The sequence below is a fragment of the Pecten maximus genome, chromosome 2, assembly GCF_902652985.1.
Source record: "Pecten maximus chromosome 2, xPecMax1.1, whole genome shotgun sequence".
Lineage (NCBI taxonomy): Eukaryota > Metazoa > Mollusca > Bivalvia > Pectinida > Pectinidae > Pecten > Pecten maximus.
Genome location: NC_047016.1, coordinates 36,293,348 through 36,313,911, shown reverse-complemented (window position 1 = coordinate 36,313,911; position 20,564 = coordinate 36,293,348). Strand labels below are relative to the sequence as shown.

The window sequence follows — 20,564 nt, the reverse complement described above, 5'->3', positions numbered from 1 at the left end:
ATCCAGGCAAATGATAAAATAAAGGTCGACGACAAAATCGAGCAAGCACGCCTTAAAAGGGAACAAATAGCTGAAGAAAAACTAGCAAGAATCAATGCAAAATTAGCTAAATTTCCAAAGATGGAGAAACCAAACAAGATATCTACTGAGGAGAAATTAGAGCGAGCTCGACAGAAAAGAGAAAAAAGGCTAGATGGTTTGAAAGAGAAATGGGAAAAGAAGGAGAGAAAGATCGATGAGATAAAGAAGAGTAGAAGATTAGGTAAACCGCAAGCGTCTGTCCCGAACGTAGAACTCAATTAGATGATGATGATGATGATGATGATGATGATGATGATGAAATGTAATAAATGAAATAAAAACATACTTGCGTATCTACATTTTATGTCATTACGAAATTACTATCACCAATTAACTTGTTAATGCTAAAGACATAGGTATGTCATAACGAGCACACATTGTACATTTTCTTTCATGATAAAATTACTGGTTACACCACGCATACCTTACTTTCAATTTAACATTATTCGACCCTCACCTAAGGTGTGCATGTGGTTGTAAGCCCTAGTTATATAGACGGGGGAAGAGAGCTTCCGACTGGAACAGTCCCCGGAACATCTGCCGTCAACTTGGTACGAGGCCTCTCCTGGGGGTATCGCCATATACTCCTGTCCAACCGTTATGATGTTGGCATCGTGCATGCGGCGATTGGCTGTGTAGAACAGGGTCATTCCAAAACTTCCGCCGAAGCTGGATTTGACTGGATTGTGCCATTGAATCTAATGTAAAAATAAACAAACAGAATTTTTTTTTACTCCTGTTGCAAGTTGGAAGTCCTTAAGGGAAACAAAATAGGCCTAATGATATATTGGAATATAAAAGGGGCGGGATGTTTGATATTAGATAATGTTGAAGGACCATATATTCTTTAGAATTAAGACTTGGAATGCATGGTCACAGCAAAGCTCGTCCACCAGCAGAGCTTACCATCCAGCAATCTCAAGTAATGGCACAACAGATCCACGAGTGAATATCACATTTATATAAGAATTAACCAAGAGACACATTCCATGTCTAATAATAAACTAAAACTATATCATATACCTGTTTAGTCTCCAGGACATTAGAAACAAGTACACCAATGGTATGCATGGGGACTTGATGATTTGTTACAGACTACATGTATTTAGACCTTCCCTAGGTCCAAATACATGTAGACTGTAACAAATCATCAAGTCCCTGTGATGGTATGCTGTTAATATCATTCAAAGAGAGGATTATTTTGATAATTGATTATTCCTGAAGATCGTACCCGCATGAGAGCCTTCCTGAAGCCATTCAGACCTATACGAAATCCAAAGTCCCTGTGTAGGCATTCTCCACTCAAACCGTCAGTCCATTTTCCTATGAGAACGTTACACTGTTGACGAATGACTGTGTTGATGCAGCTGAGGGAGGAAGGATCATACCAAATAAGGGATCAGTAGGCGTGGCGTTCACAGTGAAATTTAATGACGAAACTCAACATCGGTCGGCCTCAAATGACACCTCTGCTCAGCTACCGGGAGTTCCACGATATACAATGTACAAAGGACACTACAAATCCAATCACCTCAAAACCACGAATCTTACCACCGCTTAACACAAGAAGTGTTAGTAAATTATCTCCTCAGAAACGAGAAGAAGAAGCAGTACTTTTAAAGGATGAAACTTTAAAAAGCAAAGGCAAAATGGCGCGATTGTCTGAACACAGACGACAATTAGCGGCGGCTATACGAGAAGCAAAGGAGAAAGACAAGCGCGAGCGATTAGAGGCGAAATTAATGACAAATACTTCTCGGGAAATCCAGGCAAATGATAAAATAAAGGTCGACGACAAAATCGAGCAAGCACGCCTTAAAAGGGAACAAATAGCTGAAGAAAAACTAGCAAGAATCAATGCAAAATTAGCTAAATTTCCAAAGATGGAGAAACCAAACAAGATATCTACTGAGGAGAAATTAGAGCGAGCTCGACAGAAAAGAGAAAAAAGGCTAGATGGTTTGAAAGAGAAATGGGAAAAGAAGGAGAGAAAGATCGATGAGATAAAGAAGAGTAGAAGATTAGGTAAACCGCAAGCGTCTGTCCCGAACGTAGAACTCAATTAGATGATGATGATGATGATGATGATGATGATGAAATGTAATAAATGAAATAAAAACATACTTGCATTTCATATTCTTTTTATCCTATCTCTTATAATTATTTTTCCCATAAATATGATATTTTCTCTACTTCTTTACGCTTTTTCTTTTCTCTGAAATCATTTGTTAACAAGTTAAATGAAATCGTAGACAGGTCTAAGAAGAGCCAGCGAAGCCAACTTTCAACTGACAAACTTAATAAGGCCGTCTTTCGACTATTTTGTTTTTGTTTTTCAAACTCAAAATTGAGCGATAACAACTTGGGACCAAGGGAACCTTCACATTAAGATTGATTTATCTTCCCAGTGTTGCCCTAGAAATAGCGATAACGATATTCAATTGTCAAAATACAAGATGGCCGCCTGTTGGCCATTTTGTTTTCCGGATCAGAGTAAAAATTGTATATGCATAACTACGGACCAAGAGGAATCTACTATGAAGTTTGTAAAATATCCTGCCAGTGATTCTCAAGAAATAACGATAACACACAAATTGTAATTCAATTATCAAAATCTAAAATTGCCATTTGTCGGCCATTTTGTTTCTTCTCAGACTCAAAATTTAATGGGTATAGCTGAGGACCAAGGTAAATCTAATCTACTCATCAAGTTTGAATATTATGCTTCTAGTGTTTCTCAAGAAACATCGATAACAATCTTCAATAGTCAAAATCCTGTAAGTTATATTTTTCTGGGTCATGATCAAAATCTAATGTCTACCACTTAGAACCACAAAGGACTGTAAAAAAAAAAACTTAAAACAAACAAAAACAAAAATCAAAGTTAGGGAGATTGGTTCAAAATTTTATTTCGTAATCACCACCGAGGACCATTTAAACAGATCACAAATCTAATGAGTAGCATGAGTATTGTGATATATTTCTAATTATTTTAATAAAGCCATGACTTCAATAGGAAAACATCGTTAACGTCCTCGAAAGATTTCATAACTAGATATATCGAACATTGTAGTTAAACCTCCAATACGTTTCTTACAATGTTTGAAATAATGTCTAACAATACAATGGTCCTTACCATGTACACATCACCCCTTGGTACATCTGACAGGACTCTATATCATGAGACAAGTAAAGAGGGACAAAATCAAGACAAACATAGAAGCTACCCCAACATCCGCACCTCCAGTACTAGTGCTAACCGGCACTGGTTTTGGACATTGCTTTTCAGAGGGAGATGTGGGCGATTTCTTACATTGACATGGCTTCGCTTTCTTACAGGATTCGACAGCTCCCCAAAATTTCAGATAATCAATACCGGACACAGATTTAGTTGAGTGTCTGAACATAGCTCCAATGTCACCCTGGAGACAGGAGTGCTTGTCCAGAACTTCATCTGTGTACTTTTGGCATTCTGTTAAGCATCCTCCGAATGGCTTACAAAGACTGAACACGTCATCATACACACTCTTAAAGTCTGGATGTGTGATGTTTTGAAATGCATGCACGTTGCATCCATTGATGACAGGAAAATCCTGTTTTTGATCGTTTAATTTACACATATCTATCCCCTTCCATTGGACACAATGAGGAAATTTCATGTTGTCTGCAGGGTAAAATGTTAGGAAGCTAAAACAGGCTTCTTCAGATTTTTTGGTTCCCTGGAACGTTGTCATGGTCTTTCCAACTGAGGTGTAGGTACATGTTGTCCTAAGCTCATCTCCAGGTCGAAACTCTATAGGATCCTGGAAGCTATATTGATCAGAAAAAACTTGTCGTCAGGGTGGAAATTCAGATCATACAAATCTCCTTTACCATGTATATCGATATGGATAATCTTTTGATCGAGATTTTAAAGACAATATCTCGGTATGCATGGCTGAAACACGTCTAGTGTAATAATGCTGATTTTAGTATTTTGAAAATATTTTCCAGTTGGGTTAACATAAAAATTTGGAGAATTTTTTAATAAGAATCTTGACATTTTCAACCGCATTTACTTTCGGTTTGGGGGCACCTATTTGAAAGACTGATTATTTCATTGTTCGACTTCGTTCGTTTTGCTGGTCACTTACAATAGATCCATATATGTATCAAGATACGATATATTTTGCGTTTTTTTTTTCTTTTATTTTGCAAAAATATTCAAGAAATAAAAATGTTATCATATGGTATCTATCTGTTTAGAATGTACTTACTCGTGGATGACTGGACTAGAATAACTGTACGTATCGTCGTAAGCTATGTCGCGTAGTTTTAACCCATTCCTGTAGTGTTCGAGTCTCTGTTTGCGTCCTAAAATAATAATATAATATAATATAATATAATATATTCAGTACATTATGTATCATAATGACGTAAACTAAAATTAATGTCAACATTCGTCAACGTATTTATAATAAAACAAGCTCATAAAGGAACATAAGGTTGTCCATAATATACCTTCTGATTTATCAGAGTTATTTCCCTTTGTTTCACTCTGTCATTTGGTATAACGATAGCTTGACAGCCGATGGAGGCCTAAAATGTAATATGTACTAGTAAAAAAGTAACTTGGCCTCCTATGGTATCCACTATATATACGAGTTGCTAGGCTACAGTGATCGAATGTCCATTTCATTACTACACCTACATAACGTGTCCATTTTATATATCATAGCGATATTTCTGGCAAACATGCTACTGTACAGATGGTAATATTAACGGATGATTTAATTTCGCTATATTGAAAGATCAAAATAAATACCCAACGAATATTTATATAACCACTGAAATGTATGGAAGGGTTTACTGGAGAATGTTTTACAACGCATTGTAACGCGAAATTAAAACCCGCGAAATATGTTAGACTGGAACAACCGCGAAATGCTTTCCCCGCGAAATTTAACATCTATAAAGTATCTGCATTTTATGTCATTACGAAATTACTATGACCAATTAACTTGTTAATGCTAAAGACATAGGTATGTCATAACGAGCACACATTGTACATTTTCTTTCATGATAAAATTACTGGTTACACCACGCATACCTTACTTTCAATTTAACATTATTCGACCCTCACCTAAGGTGTGCATGTGGTTGTAAGCCCTAGTTATATAGACGGGGGAAGAGAGCTTCCGACTGGAACAGTCCCCGGAACATCTGCCGTCCACTTGGTACGAGGCCTCTCCTGGGGGTATCGCCATATACTCCTGTCCAACCGTTATGATGTTGGCATCGTGCATGCGGCGATTGGCTGTGTAGAACAGGGTCATTCCAAAACTTCCGCCGAAGCTGGATTTGACTGGATTGTGCCATTGAATCTAATGTAAAAATAAACAAACAGAATTTTTTTTTACTCCTGTTGCAAGTTGGAAGTCCTTAAGGGAAACAAAATAGGCCTAATGATATGTTGGAATATAAAAGGGGCGGGATGTTTGATATTAGATAATGTTGAAGGACCATATATTCTTTAGAATTAAGACTTGGAATGCATGGTCACAGCAAAGCTCGTCCACCAGCAGAGCTTACCATCCAGCAATCTCAAGTAATGGCACAACAGATCCACGAGTGAATATCACATTTATATAAGAATTAACCAAGAGACACATTCCATGTCTAATAATAAACTAAAACTATATCATATACCTGTTTAGTCTCCAGGACATTAGAAACAAGTACACCAATGGTATGCATGGGGACTTGATGATTTGTTACAGACTACATGTATTTAGACCTTCCCTAGGTCCAAATACATGTAGACTGTAACAAATCATCAAGTCCCTGTGATGGTATGCTGTTAATATCATTCAAAGACAGGATTATTTTGATAATTGATTATTCCTGAAGATCGTACCCGCATGAGAGCCTTCCTGAAGCCATTCCGACCTATACGAAATCCAAAGTCCCTGTGTAGGCATTCTCCACTCAAACCGTCAGTCCATTTTCCTATGAGAACGTTACACTGTTGACGAATGGCTGTGTTGCATACCTTTGGGGTGTTCACGGGGAATGTCAGGATCGCGTTAGAAGCTGTAAATACGACAAGACAGGTTGTATGGGATTGAACTAATAGAAAATATAAACGAGTTAATATGTCAATGTTTGGAATCTAGTTACTGGCCGGTAGCCTTCTTTAAAAGATCCGGACCAGGAAACTATTTGCATAATTAATTAGTACTTTTATTAAGTAAACGTTTGTCTATACCATAGCCATCCAAGACTTATGTCCCCGAATTCATCAACATTTCTTAGCTGAACAAATTGGATTTTGGATTTAAGGAAAACATCTTACCTAAGAAACTTTCCATAAATTCTTAAATGTTTTCGGTTAGGGAATTTCCTAAAGTTCATTAATACTGATGGAACATGGACCATGTCGCAACCATTTATGGCATCTGGTTTTCTTCAACTCACCCCCACCACCACCAATCATTACTACCATTCCTCTCCCACCCCACCCCACCCCACGAACTTCAAGTTAAGCCTAGGTTACATACATCTACCTACATCCAATCACTTACATGTTTCGTCACAGCCATATAGAAGGATCTGGTGTACGACATCGTCGTTGTTGATGTACGGTTTGTTAGCCAACAAGTGATAATCGCCATCTGTTGGCAGGTCGGTCACCATACAGTAGGAGGATTTTGATGTCGTTGGGACAGCTGTCTCCGGAAAACGAATAGTGGTGTTTTTCATTCCTGAAAATATGATAAAATTATAAGTGAAGGAACTTCCTCAGTTTGTCTTAGATTCACAGTTGCACGCACAATGCGGTAGTCGTAGAAAGTGACGTGGAATAATCTTTGCGGGTGTTTGCATTGGTGTGTGACAATTTTGTCCATAATTACAGGGCTACTCAAGAACCGTTCAAGTCATGCAAGCCAGCCATTTCTTACTGCCTCATATCCAAAGCCACACAACAGCTCAACACAAAGACTGGATAAATGGAGGATCGAATTATCGCCAAAGAAGGCAATATGACGAGCCAATGGACACATTTTATTTATCACTTTCCCGATTCTGCAACATTTCCTTACAAATACATCAGAGAGCAGAAGATGGCTGACAGAAATCGGTCGCTCTAGAAAACAAAATGAGCGACCGCCGTTCCAAAATCACTTGTCGTTAGTCACATTAGACAGGTGGTCGCTATAAAGAGGGACGTTATATAGTAAAATCTCACGGGGAATCTTAAAATCGGTTGGTTGTTATAGACAGGCTGTCATTATATACATGCAGTCTTTAGAGCAGGTTTGACTGTATTTATCGAGTCTCAACCATAAACAATAACTGTGTATGGATATAAATAATAATAATATTGCATGACGTCATTTAGGTTATATTTACACTTGCAAAGTTTTGTCACTATATAACAATACCAGACCGATTTGTTTACCATTCTTGCATGGAAACATTGACCTTTGAACTTGCGTATGAAAATATGACAGGGTACGGGAACTACTTTCGCCAGGCACATGGCTTTGTTTACATTTACAATTTAAGTTACGCTTTGTTTACCATTGTTAAATGTATAAAAATAACATGTTTGACAATATTAAATACGATAATCTATCAAAATGTTTTTGTTATTTATGTTAATATCATAATAAAAAACAGAACTATTTTTTACCGCGGAAAAAAAGTCTCAATTTGTTGTGAAGCGTCACCATTGGCTGTTCTAATAATTGACTCCTCCCACTGTGTCCGACTTTTGTATGATTTTTTTTTATTTACAAAGAAAAAATATTGTAATCACAAAGACTTATAGAAACAACATCCGTAAGTGTAAATATAGGGATTGGATAGCGCGCCCCATAGAATATATTCTTAGAGGAATTGCTCCATAAAAGCATGGTTAACAAAAAAGTGAAATTCAATCCCTATATAAAATTAAATGACATATGGTGAGGACAAACTTCAAACTTTCGGATATTTACTCGAATCTCGCAAGCAGTTCTACATACTGAAGGTGGAAGGGGGGTGTTGCATTAAAATGACCAAAAACATGTGCATTATTAATATTGAGACGTACCGACTTCGTTTAAGGCGTCGCATTTAAACTCCTCGGCGTCACAATTAACCCACAAATTAGCTCCCTTGCAGACAGGATCGGAGTACGGGGTACAGATTCCGGGGTGGCTGATGTCGATTGTAACAGCTGGGGTGCCCCCTTTGGTCCACACACAATTCGGGTCTCCCAACTCCTCCCCGTTAGTCTTCCCGTCCCCGTCAGAGTCCATCATGCAGAGCGATTTTGTCCATTTCTGTTAGAAAATGTACATGTAGGATAGATTTATCAGGAAAAGTGTATCCTTATATAGTAATTTAAAGTACAGTGTAAGACGATCCAAGATATTTACGTGAAAAATATGTATCAAGTTTTCATGGAAATGACTCTAGTTGAACGAATTGATTAAAAAATATCTTACATTGTGTTGTTTTCAATAGCATAACTGTAATTAAGGGGGTATTGACAATTGCATTCCGACAACTCACTATTATCGGCAACATACAAACATCGCATTTCTCGAGAAATATTCAGATTACATGTTTGTAAAATATAACGTAACGTCATAATATAGATAAAAGGGCTTAAGATATTTTCAAATTAAAAAACTGAATTTTGGATAATATTTCCGGTATTCTGATGTGCTGAATTTTGGATAATATTTCCGGTATTCTGATGTGCCTACCTTTCCGGCGTTCTCGAAATCTGATCCAAATTGGTTATTGACACCTCCCCCAAGTTGGTTGAGATGACCAACGCCCTTCCACATGTGGTTATCTTTACAAGGGTGTGGCACACTTTTACCGTTAGGAATTTCGTCCTGGAAATGCTGGTATCCCCATACCGTAGTCACACACAACACGACAACTAGGAAACGCATTCTAAAATGACGGAGAGGGCATTGTTGATAATAAACAGCGGAACATTTAAAATCACAAAATAAAAAAATAATAAAAAGCACACACACACACAAACACAAGAACGGCATAACAAATAACGTAATTTAGTATATAAGACTTATTTATATGTAGATATTAAGTAAATCATAATATTTAAAATGCAAGCCAGCAACAACTTCATTTGGAAAGAATTTATATGGAGTTGCCTGTTCTTCAATCCGTTTCACTGCTCCGTCTTGTTTGTAAAACTTTGTTGAAATGAAAATTAACATCATTAAGAAAGAAAACATCATTAAGTTTTGAAACATACATCACTAACTCGCAACACAAATCACAGGGTTTAGAACTTACATGTACGTCATCAGAATTTGAACAAAAACCCAGAAGTTAATACGTATATCACAAAGAAGCACACTATTTCAGTTTACCACGCCATCTCAAATGTGCAATGATTGGTATCGTAATCAACTGGTGTCTGGGTGAACAAAAATAATCTGAAAACTGAAAATAGAAATCTGAAAATAGAAATCTGAAAATGTGGTTTATCCATTGTCTACCGTGATGTAACTTACTTTTACGCCACATGAAGGTCTACACGAGGTTAAATGAAAGCACGTACGTGATTTTTTTTTCAGAAATGTGCACACATAAGGGGTGTGTGCTCGGTTCCAAGGAAAAATACTGTATTTTAGATCTCTATGAACAAGAAATCAGAAAATGTCATATTCGCCAACGGCTGTTTATACATAGTAATTGGTTAACAGCTATAAGATAATTTAAAGTTATATTTGACAGTTCAATTAAGAAACACGATTATCGAGAAACTAGCCCCGGGTGGCATTCGATACATTACATTAGTGTTTATTGGTACTGTACATAGCATTGTTATAACAGTCGTGGTAGATAAAGAGAGAGTCATATTTGTAATTTGGCATCAAAGCAAAGTTTCCAGTGACTCTTCAATGTGTGATGTATATATAGTAGTCTGAACCTTTTATGGTAGCGATAATAAATAGGTTGAACGAGCAACACTGCACGTATATTGTCTCGTGGTTATGAATATATAAGTGCTATTTAGGCATACAAAAGACAGTTCTTTGAAAATCGTGTAGGGATATTTCACTGTTGATCAGATTATTGAAGTTAATACTAAATGATATTTCATTCGAATACTTGTTTTCCAAATATTGTCGCTATAGTTATTATATATAGGTAAACTTCTATATCTGAAACATTTTGGCCACATAATAAAATGATGAAATATATCGTACATGCTGTAAAATCATATTAAATAACAGTGTAGAAATAAATCACGTTTTACAGGATTTCATTAAACATTCACATTCATTTTGGACAAAAATATTTTACTCTAAACTTTGCAAAAACATGTTATATTTATCTTAGTTTTACATAGGTAATTATTACCGGAGTAAAATATGACACAATCTTACAACTCTCTGAATAATTAGTAACTTTATTTATTAATTTTTTTATTTATTTATTTATTTAGCTATATAATCACGATAGGCCCGTACATGACAGCGTCCTGTAAGTCGCTTATTTTCCTTTTGTAGCCAAGAAGGAAATATCCTTTTTAACTATCGTGGTAAGATTCTATAAGTTTTTGCTCTCTGTTAAGAAATTGAAACGAGACCTATCTAAGAAAAACAACAACACGTGTTTATTACAATGTTATCTGAAAACAAAACTGGTTGCATGCGGGTTTAATACCATTAGGCCTAACGGTTGCCATCGGCTGTTAAGCGATCTCGTCACCGTCTGACAAAGTGGAAGGGAAGTAACTCTGATAGATCAGAATATGCATGGTATATTGTCCATATTGAAAGTGACTTCCTGGATTTAGAATATGAGACTTAACTGATTAATGAATTACATTATTTTACAGATATTTGATACAGGCGATTTATTTGTTTATATATTTGTTAATTAATTTACAATCGGTATGTCATGTTTGTTACATAACAACTTGTGTAAGGCAGTGACGTTCTGAAAATGCGTCGAATGGCAGTTTTCTCCATTCTTTGATGACAATCAGTTCCCGCCAAAAGTGGGACGTAATAATGACGTCACAATTATGACGTTTTATGCGTACTTTAAAACGTCATCAAGTTATACATTTAGGTCTACAACTCGAGTGTCAGACTCTCGTACGCCTATTTGTATCGGAAGAAAAACTTTCTGTTTTGTAAGGGTCATAAGGGATTCCTAAAATATTGAACTGTGATAGACTGAGCAATTGGCGAGGTCAACAGGCCAGAGAAAACCTGAAAGTTCAGGTAAAAAATGCTGACTATCATTGGTAAAAAATCTTTCAACCTAAGTTTACTTTACTTCACTACTGCAGTAACGTTTTGTTGTTTGATCCTAAATGGAACACTTTAGAGCTACGGCACGTTTTAAATGTGAATAGCGGGATGAATTGCCACGAACAAAGTCCTTTCGGTAAATAGTGTAAATAGTGATACGGTCACCTTCTAGATTCGCCCTAGGAAAAGTTTCTTTTTTCTCCGTTGGTACTGTACAGTGGAGCCTCGAATCGGCAAACCGAGGCTCGCGAGTTTGATCCATTGACCCATAGGCGACAGTATTACTCTACTTTCCACTTAATTCGTTCCCAAACACTTAACCCATGTTCTATCTCCAACGAAGCCTCTTCCTCCTAAAACTTGCCTTTTGAGTGGTCAACGACACCAAATGTAATAGGAAAGCGAGTAGTGTGCTTCCATTGGCGGTAAAGCCATGGTCCGCCGAGGGTCGCAGGTTCGATCCCTGGTGGCGTCACATCCCTCGTTTTCCTTTTAAAAGCAATCAATTGATAATGTATATATAGTATACCTCATTTTTATCATTTCAGAAATAACAACTGAAAAATAGAACGGGTGTCTACAACAACACTGCAGATGACACCACCGTCTTCATAGACATGGACTGTAAGCGTTTGATAATACTAAAACATTGATTATACAGTACTTTTAAATAACGAGGATTTAAAGCGAAAGTTTTAACGTGATATAATATCTTGTATACAGTACAAATAGCAAATTTTATAAATCAAAATACTATAGGCCTAGTTAGTGGTTTAGTTTTCATAGTCATATTGCTGTTTGTTTCCTATAGCAAACAACTGCGCAAACGAGAAGACCCTTGGGGACGGAAGTATCGGCTGTTGTGGATATATCCTGATTTTTCTTTCCTACATTATCTTCCTCGTTACATTGCCACTCTCCTTGTGCGCTTCCATACATGTAAGTGGAAAACAATGATGACGTCACCATCGAAACTGTTAGGATCGGTTTGGGTAAAAAAAGACAATGATTATAAAAAGAAAGAAAATTGCATCGATTTAAAAAAAAAAGAAAGAAGGAAAGAAAGAAAATGACATTGATTGAAAAAAGGAAAGAGGGAAATGTCATCGATTGAAAGAAAAAAGGAAAAAATGAAAAAAAAAAAAAAAAAAGGAAGAAAATGACATTGATCTAAAAAAGAAAGAAAATGGCATTGATTAAAAGGGAAAAGAAAGGAGGAAATAGAATTGATTGAAAAATAGAAACAAGAGGGGAAATGGCGACAATTAAAAGAAAAAATGCAATTATTTCAAAATGTCAGGTTTGATTTTATTTATTTTTTTGATAAAATAAAACAAAATCAAAACAATTTGGAAAATTTCACAATATAGCTTCTGTTAAACGTTTATATATATAAATAATGGAATCTTATAGCTGGTTTACCCATTGTGTGACATTACCAATTTAAGAAATATTGATATATTAAATATTATGATTATAAAAAAATTAAACAATCGATATAGGTGCATAACTAAGTTTCAACCCAATAAAAGCCTCTCTTATTCATCTGTACTGACCACTATAAAATACATTTTCTATTCAATTTTCGCCTTGTCTCCATAGGTAGTCCATGAGTACCAGCGAGGTGTTGTATTTCGTCTTGGTAGGGCGAAAAAGGGAGGTGCGAAGGGTCCAGGTATGATACACATGTATATGTCTTCTCCTTAAAACTTTCATTCTTTCAGTGCGAAATACCGATTATATTCATCCTGCCGCTGCGAAAATACTGTCAGCGTCGCTCTGTCTCTCCCGGAGCGAAATAACAATTTTTTTTTTATTTTATCGGAGCGAAACTTATTAATTCTCCTGGACTACGGAGCGATATAACGAAGGGTACCGTTAACGTTATTTCGCCCCTCAAGTCGACTGAGCGAAGCGCTATGTAATAACGAAATTGTTCTATGCCCTATGTTAATGTTATTACCATGTAAAGAGCAAATTTTTCGTACATCAATTTCACTTCAGTCGTTGCAATTTTAACTCCATCGTACAAATATCGGCAAATATTATTGGGAATATTTCGAGGTAAAAATATCTGGACAATACGAATTAGGAGAGGACGATACTCGCTATATATATGCCGCAGTGATTATCATTATTTCAATTTCGAATATGTACTTTATGTAAATTCGTATGAACGTTCATGATATTTTCATAGACCATGACCACGTAGGCCAGTGGGAGTCAGTGTAGTAACGACATGACTCGATGAAGTTTTGTCTACTTTTAGGTCTCATCTTCACGTTATCATGCGCAGAACAGTTTACCTTGGTAGACCTGAGAATAAAGTCCTTCGATATACCACTACAGGAGGTAGGTCAGATATACCACTATAGAAGGTAGGTCTGATATACCACCACAAGAAGTAGGTCAGATATACCACATTAGGAGGTAGGTCAGATATACCACATCAGGAGGTAGGTCAGATATACCACAAAAGGAAGTAGGTCAGATATACCACAAAAGAAAGTAGGTCAGATATACCACAAAAGGAAGTAGGTATGATATATCACAATAGGAGGTAGATCAGTTATATCACCATAGGAATTAGGTCGGATATACCACTACAGGAGGTACGTCTGATATACCACCACAGGAGGTAGGTATGATATACCACCACAGGAGGTAGGTCAGATATACCACTACAGAAGGTAGGTATGATATACCACCACAGGAGGTAGGTATGATATACCACCACAGGAGGTAGGTATGATATACCACCACAGGAGGTAGGTATGATATACCACCACAGGAGGTAGGTCAGATATACCACTATAGAAGGTAGGTCTGATATACCAACACAAGAAGTAGGTCAGATATACCACATCAGGAGGTAGGTCAGATATACCACTACAGGAGGTAGGTCTGATATACCACTACAGGAGGTAGGTCAGATATACCACCACAGGAGGTAGGTCAGATATACCACCACAGGAGGTAGGTCAGATATACCACCACAGGAGGTAGGTCAGATATACCACAACAGGAGGTAGGTCAGATATACCACTACAAAAGGTAGGTCAGATATACCACAACAGGAGGTAGGTCAGATATACCACCACAGGAGGTAGGTCAGATATACCACAAAAGGAAGTAGGTCAGATATACCACAAAAGGAAGTAGGTCAGATATACCACAAAAGGAAGTAGGTCAGATATACCACAAAAGGAAGTAGGTATGATATATCACAATATGAGGTAGATCAGTTATATCACCATAGGAATTAGGTCGGATATACCACTACAGGAGGTAGGTCTGATATACCAACACAGGAGGTAGGTATGATATACCACAACAGGAGGTAGGTCAGATATACCACTACAGAAGGTAGGTATGATATATCACCACAGGAGGTAGGTATGATATACCACCACAGGAGGTAGGTCAGATATACCACTACAGAAGGTAGGTCTGATATACCACAACAGGAGGTAGGTCAGATATACCACAACAGGAGGTAGGTCAGATATACCACTACAGGAGGTAGGTCAGTTATACCACTACAGGAGGTAAGTTAGTTATACCACAACAGGAGGTAGGTCAGATATACCACAACAGAAGGTAGGTCAGATATACCACTACAGGAGGTAGGTCAGATATACCACTACAGGAGGTAAGTTAGTTATACCACAACAGGAGGTAGGTCAGATATACCACAACAGAAGGTAGGTCAGATATACCACTACAGGAGGTAGGTCAGATATACCACAACAGAAGGTAGGTCAGATATACCACTACAGGAGGTAGGTCAGATTATACCACTACAGGAGGTAGGTCAGATATACCACAACAGAAGGTAGGTCAGATATACCACTACAGGAGGTAGGTCAGATTATACCACTACAGGAGGTAGGTCAGATATACCACTACAGGAGGTAGGTCAGATATATCACTACAGGAGGTAGGTCAGATTATACCACTACAGGAGGTAGGACAGATTATACCACTACAGGAGGTAGGTCAGATATACCACTACAGGAGGTAGGTCAGATTATACCACTACAGGAGGTAGGTCAGATTATACCACTACAGGAGGTAGGTCAGATATACCACTACAGAAGGTAGGTCTGATATACCACTATAGAAGGTAGGCCAGATATACCACTACAGAATGTAGGTCAGATATACCACTACAGGAGATAGGTCTGATATACCACTACAGAAGGTAGGCGTGATATGCATGTTGCAAAACAAAAACAAAAAAAACTTCAAGGTACTGTCATGGTGCAAGTCAATGTAAACAGCTCAATGTAAAACTTTACTGGTTATATTTTACAGATTGATTCAATGCATGTTTTAGATTTTTTCCAAGGACTCTGTGACAGTGGCGGTGGACGCTGTGATCTACTGTTACGTGTACGACCCAGTTATGTCCGTCTGTAATATACAGGATGCCTTTGGCTCCACTCGTCTTCTAGCAGCAACCACACTGCGAACCGTCCTTGGCACCAAGAATTTGGCCGACATGCTGTCAGAGAGGGACGTCATTTCCAAGGAAATGCAGATACAGTGAAAATCGGTAGACATTCTGTTTCTATTGTTTACTTAAAGTCTATTTGACAAATGACATTCTATGCTTTCGTTTTGCATTCATTTTCGATATGACGATATGAACAAATTACTGGTATCACGACCTTTGTGGGTATTCAATATTAGTTGCAGCAATTTTAATTTAAAAAAGTTGGTAAGTTCCTTGTTTTAGTTAATATCATGACTTTATGATAACCCCGCTTAGTATGTGTTATTACAAGAGGAATATGGTGATTGCTAACGGACAGCCACCTGTCCTTAAATTCAAATCTAACAAATATTTACACCAGAAAATGGCGTACGTATGGATGTGGCAATGAAAACTTGTGGATGTGACAATGGAAACGTGAGGATGTGACAATGGAAACGTGAGGATGTGACAATGGAAACTTGAGGATGTGACAATGGAAACGTGAGGATGTGGTAATGGAAACGTGAGGATGTGACAATGGAAACGTGAGAATGTGATAATGGAAACGTGAGGATGTGACGATGGAAACGTGAGGATGTGATAATGGAAACGTGAGGATGTGATAATGGAAACCTGAGGATGTGACAATGGAAACGTGAGGATGTGACAATGGAAACTTGTGGATGTGACAATGGAAACTTGAGGATGTGACAATGGAAACGTGAGGATGTGGTAATGGAAACGTGAGGATGTGGTAATGGAAACGTGAGGATGTGGTAATGGAAACGTGAGGATGTGATAATGGAAACGTGAGGATGTGATAATGGAAACGTGAGGATGTTACAATGGAAACGTGAGGATGTGACAATGGAAACGTGAGGATGTGACAATGGAAACGTGAGGATGTGACAATGGAAACTCGAGGATGTGACAATGGAAACTTGAGGATGTGACAATGGAAACGTGAGGATGTGGTAATGGAAACGTGAGGATGTGACAATGGAAACTTGTGTATGTGACAATGGAAACTTGTGTATGTGACAATGGAAACTTGTGTATGTGGTAACGGAAACGTGAGGATGTGACAATGGAAACTTGTGGATGTGACAATGGAAACTTGAGGATGTGACAATGTAAACGTGAGGATGTGGTAATGGAAACGTGAGGATGTGGTAATGGAAACCTGAGGATGTGATAATGGAAACGTGAGGATGTGATAATGGAAACGTGAGTATGTGACAATGGAAACGTGAGGATGTGACAATGGAAACTTGTGGATGTGACAATGGAAACGTGAGGATGTGACAATGGAAACTTGAGGATGTGACAATGCAAACGTGAGGATGTGGTAATGGAAACGTGAGGATGTGACAATGGAAACTTGTGTATGTGACAATGGAAACTTGTGTATGTGACAATGGAAACTTGTGTATGTGGTAACGGAAACGTGAGGATGTGACAATGGAAACTTGAGGATGTGACAATGGAAACTTGTGGATGTGACAATGGAAACGTGAGGATGTGGTAATGGAAACGTGAGGATGTGACAATGGAAACTTGAGGATGTGACAATGGAAACTTGTGGATGTGACAATGGCCACTTGTAGATGTTGCAATGAAAACGTGACGATGAACGCATTAAGAAGTGTGGATGAGCACCTTTAGACATGCGTATGAACGCAATAAGATGTGTAGATGAACCCACCAAAACGTGTAGATGAGAGCATAAGGCATGTGGGAGGGCGCGTTTATAAGGCGTGTACGTATGTACATATAGATGAGCACAATAAGACGCGTGAACATCCTGTACCAAAGAGAGATAGAGTAAAATAAGAGAAGGTTATTCAAAGGTGACAAAAACGAAAGATCGATTAGCCGAATCCGCGGTCATGAAAAAAATATTTTCAACACTGAAGTGTTCACACGTCTAACAACTCTAACGTAATTCTATACAGAGTTTACACCAAATTCTGGAAGTACTTTTAAGTGACTGTGTCCCGTACATTTGACATAGAGATCGACATTTTCTTTTTCTTTCTGTATTCCCCTTAAAAATGTCTTGTTTCATATACTTTCAGAAAATTCTGGACGAATCCACAGATCCTTGGGGCGTTAAGGTTGAGAGAGTAGAAATGTGAGTACTTGGCTATTCCATTATGTCTTTTGTGCAATAAAAGATTCAGCTTAGTAAAATTATTTGACATCAGTGTTCATATCTCTCGGTTACAGAAAAGATGTCCGATTGCCGCGTCAGTTACAGAGGGCTATGGCGACAGAAGCCGAGGCATCCCGAGAGGCTAGCGCAAAGGTTTAAATCCTTACATTACACACTATTTATTGTTCACGACTCAATTAAATCATTTTTAATTCTGATATATAATGAACACATAGAATATAACTTTCTCTCTTGAGAAATGTCACGTTTCCCTATATTGAAAAACGTCACAAAGACATCACATTTCGCCCAAGGAGCGAGATTCTTTATTGCATAACCCGATGCTCTGCCGAGGGTTTGACATTCATGTTATCAACCCAAAGGTTGAGGTTTCTTTGCTATATCGTTCAGGTAGGGCATACATTTCCCCCACCTGCTTCTTTAAAGTTCCCACATAAGTTCAGCATTGACGTTGCAAGTTTGGAATAAAAGTGAATGATAACCTATAGGTTTCAACGTTATATAACATAGAGTGTACGTATATGTGTTCAACATTTTATAGTAGCAAAGGCCGAACAGAAGACGTTATATTACAAAGTGTACATGTATTTGTTCAACAGGTCATAGCAACAAAGGGCGAACAGAAGACGTTATATTATAGAGTGTACATGTCGATTGTTTAGATGAACAAGGACGTATCTCCAACATGGAGTTCTTGGAAGTAAAGGGTCGTATCTCAAATTTATCAATTTTTTAGATTTTAATAAATAACAACTACGAGTGAGATTTTCTTATAGAATTTGTACATCATATCAATTGAAATGGTCTAATTCTGTTAAAATACTGTGTGATTTAAAAGAATTAGATAATTGCCATTGATATAAAGTACATATTCTATAAGAAATGCTCAGTCGGAATTGTAATTTATCAAAATCAAAAAATTGATAAATTTGAGATACGACCCTTTACTTCTAAGTACTCCATGTTGGAGATACGTCCTTGTTCATCTAAACAATCGATGTATTTGTTCAACAGGTTATTGCAGCAAAGGGCGAACAGAAGACGTTATATTACAGAGTGTACATATATTTGTTCAACAGTTTCTATCAGCAAAAGGTGAACAGAAGACGTTATATTACAGAGTGTACATATATTTGTTCAACAGGTCATAGCAGCCAAGGGCGAACAGAAGACGTTATATTACAGAGTGTACATATATTTGTTCAACAGGTTATAGCAGCCAAGGGCGAACAGAAGGCGTCCGCCTCACTGAAGGAGGCTGCTGTCATAATGTCACAATGCCCAGCCGCCGTCCAACTTCGCTACTTGCAAACACTTAGTTCAATAGCGACCGAGAAGAATTCGACGATCATATTCCCACTGCCGATGGAGTTTTTAAAAGGCATGACAGCCAAACAATGAAAACTAAACGACAGCATCACAATTCCAGTTGGTGGTATGGATATATTCGTATGTTAATAACCCAGAACCAATGATCGAAGATCTGGTTAACACACGACGACGACGACATCCCTTCCAAACTTAAACTTGTGGACGTGGTTATTATCATATACGTTGTCTTGAGCAGCATTAAATATATTTGCCATATTGAACTGATATGCAGTTAGCGTGTGCAATACCTTATGTCGGATCTGCTAATTTACATTTTAATCTGACAGCGATTAATCAAAATACACATTTTTTGTGTGACTTTGTACTTGTTTCTTTTAAACGTGAATATCAGATGAACAAAATGCAGCAAATAAATCAAAGTACTGGAAGTACTGTAAACGAACGTTATTGTTTAATGCAAAATCAGTAACATTTTAAGTTTAGAGTGGATAAAAACAAAAATGGCTTCTTTTTTGGAAAGGTATCATCAGTTAACACAATCGGGAGTCTGTGGCCTTATTGATGTCAACTTTCCAATATGCACTAAATTTAGGCTAGTTCCATCGTGTATCCTATTGAAACTGTAGTAGCTACTCAAGCATGTGTGGTACTTCAAAATAAAAACTTGTTTCAGGAATAATTTGATGTTAATAAATCTTTATATGAGAAGATATACTCCTGGTATAATTATTGTAAACAATGTGATAAAGGATAACAACCAGATAGAGACTGTATCTTCATCGAATAATTCAGCTAACAGGAAAAGAAATCTTCAAGCTTCGTTTTCAACTTCAAACCTGATCAAGAGAATACAGAAGTCCATCCGATGGGACGACACATTCCGTATTTATTGTCCCTTTCCCATATTGATCATCCGATAATACTGAACCACACAGTCCAGCAATGTAATCGCACAAATCACACGTTTATGTGGAGACAACATTTTTTTTGGGGTGTGTTATAAGATTCCATAACTGTAATCTAGCAGTCAAACATATATTTTCATCACGCAAATTTGTGAAACATTCCATATCTATATCTATACATGTACATTTGTGTGTATATATATTTTACATATATCAAAATTGGAATGATACAGAGGAGATTTGCAAGTTTCATTTCACCTTTGGTCATGGGAGTCATGTAAAATGTCATATTTAATTAGTGATTTATCTTC

General features: G+C 37.4%; 2 protein-coding genes across 4 annotated transcripts; one reads left to right on the top strand and one right to left on the bottom strand.

Annotated features, from left to right (window-relative positions):
- Positions 1-2,965: 2,965 nt before the first annotated feature.
- On the bottom strand, positions 2,966-9,741 carry LOC117321936 (tyramine beta-hydroxylase-like). 3 transcript variants are annotated; one of them, XM_033876571.1, is made up of 8 exons: positions 9,653-9,741; positions 8,820-9,015; positions 8,159-8,390; positions 6,645-6,824; positions 5,978-6,153; positions 5,204-5,444; positions 4,338-4,434; positions 2,966-3,891 (listed from the first exon to the last, which is right to left on the bottom strand). In XM_033876571.1, exons 2-8 carry the CDS (start codon positions 9,012-9,014, stop codon positions 3,255-3,257), a joined length of 1,758 nt encoding a protein of 585 aa, XP_033732462.1. In that variant the 5' UTR covers position 9,015; positions 9,653-9,741; the 3' UTR covers positions 2,966-3,254. The 3 variants fall into 3 exon arrangements, with proteins under 3 accessions (XP_033732462.1, XP_033732461.1, XP_033732460.1); XM_033876570.1 differs by having other exon boundaries at positions 9,606-9,737; XM_033876569.1 differs by lacking the exon at positions 9,653-9,741 and adding an exon at positions 9,385-9,410.
- Positions 9,742-11,075: 1,334 nt separating this feature from the next.
- On the top strand, positions 11,076-19,935 carry LOC117321939 (mechanosensory protein 2-like). The gene is made up of 9 exons (XM_033876573.1): positions 11,076-11,330; positions 11,909-11,984; positions 12,172-12,299; positions 12,963-13,035; positions 13,630-13,712; positions 15,700-15,903; positions 17,919-17,974; positions 18,070-18,148; positions 19,226-19,935. Exons 2-9 carry the CDS (start codon positions 11,978-11,980, stop codon positions 19,415-19,417), a joined length of 822 nt encoding a protein of 273 aa, XP_033732464.1. The 5' UTR covers positions 11,076-11,330; positions 11,909-11,977; the 3' UTR covers positions 19,418-19,935.
- Positions 19,936-20,564: the final 629 nt, after the last annotated feature.

Excerpts from the sequence above, each read along its gene's own strand:
- LOC117321936 (XM_033876569.1), bottom strand. Across the intron at positions 6,825-8,158 it reads CGACGCCTTAAACGAAGTCG|GAATGAAAAACACCACTATT; the intron begins GTACGTCTCAAT and ends TCATATTTTCAG. Across the intron at positions 3,892-4,337 it reads TCTAGTCCAGTCATCCACGA|CTTCCAGGATCCTATAGAGT; the intron begins GTAAGTACATTC and ends TGATCAATATAG.
- LOC117321939 (XM_033876573.1), top strand. Across the intron at positions 15,904-17,918 it reads TCATTTCCAAGGAAATGCAG|AAAATTCTGGACGAATCCAC; the intron begins ATACAGTGAAAA and ends ATATACTTTCAG. Across the intron at positions 17,975-18,069 it reads AAGGTTGAGAGAGTAGAAAT|AAAAGATGTCCGATTGCCGC; the intron begins GTGAGTACTTGG and ends TCTCGGTTACAG.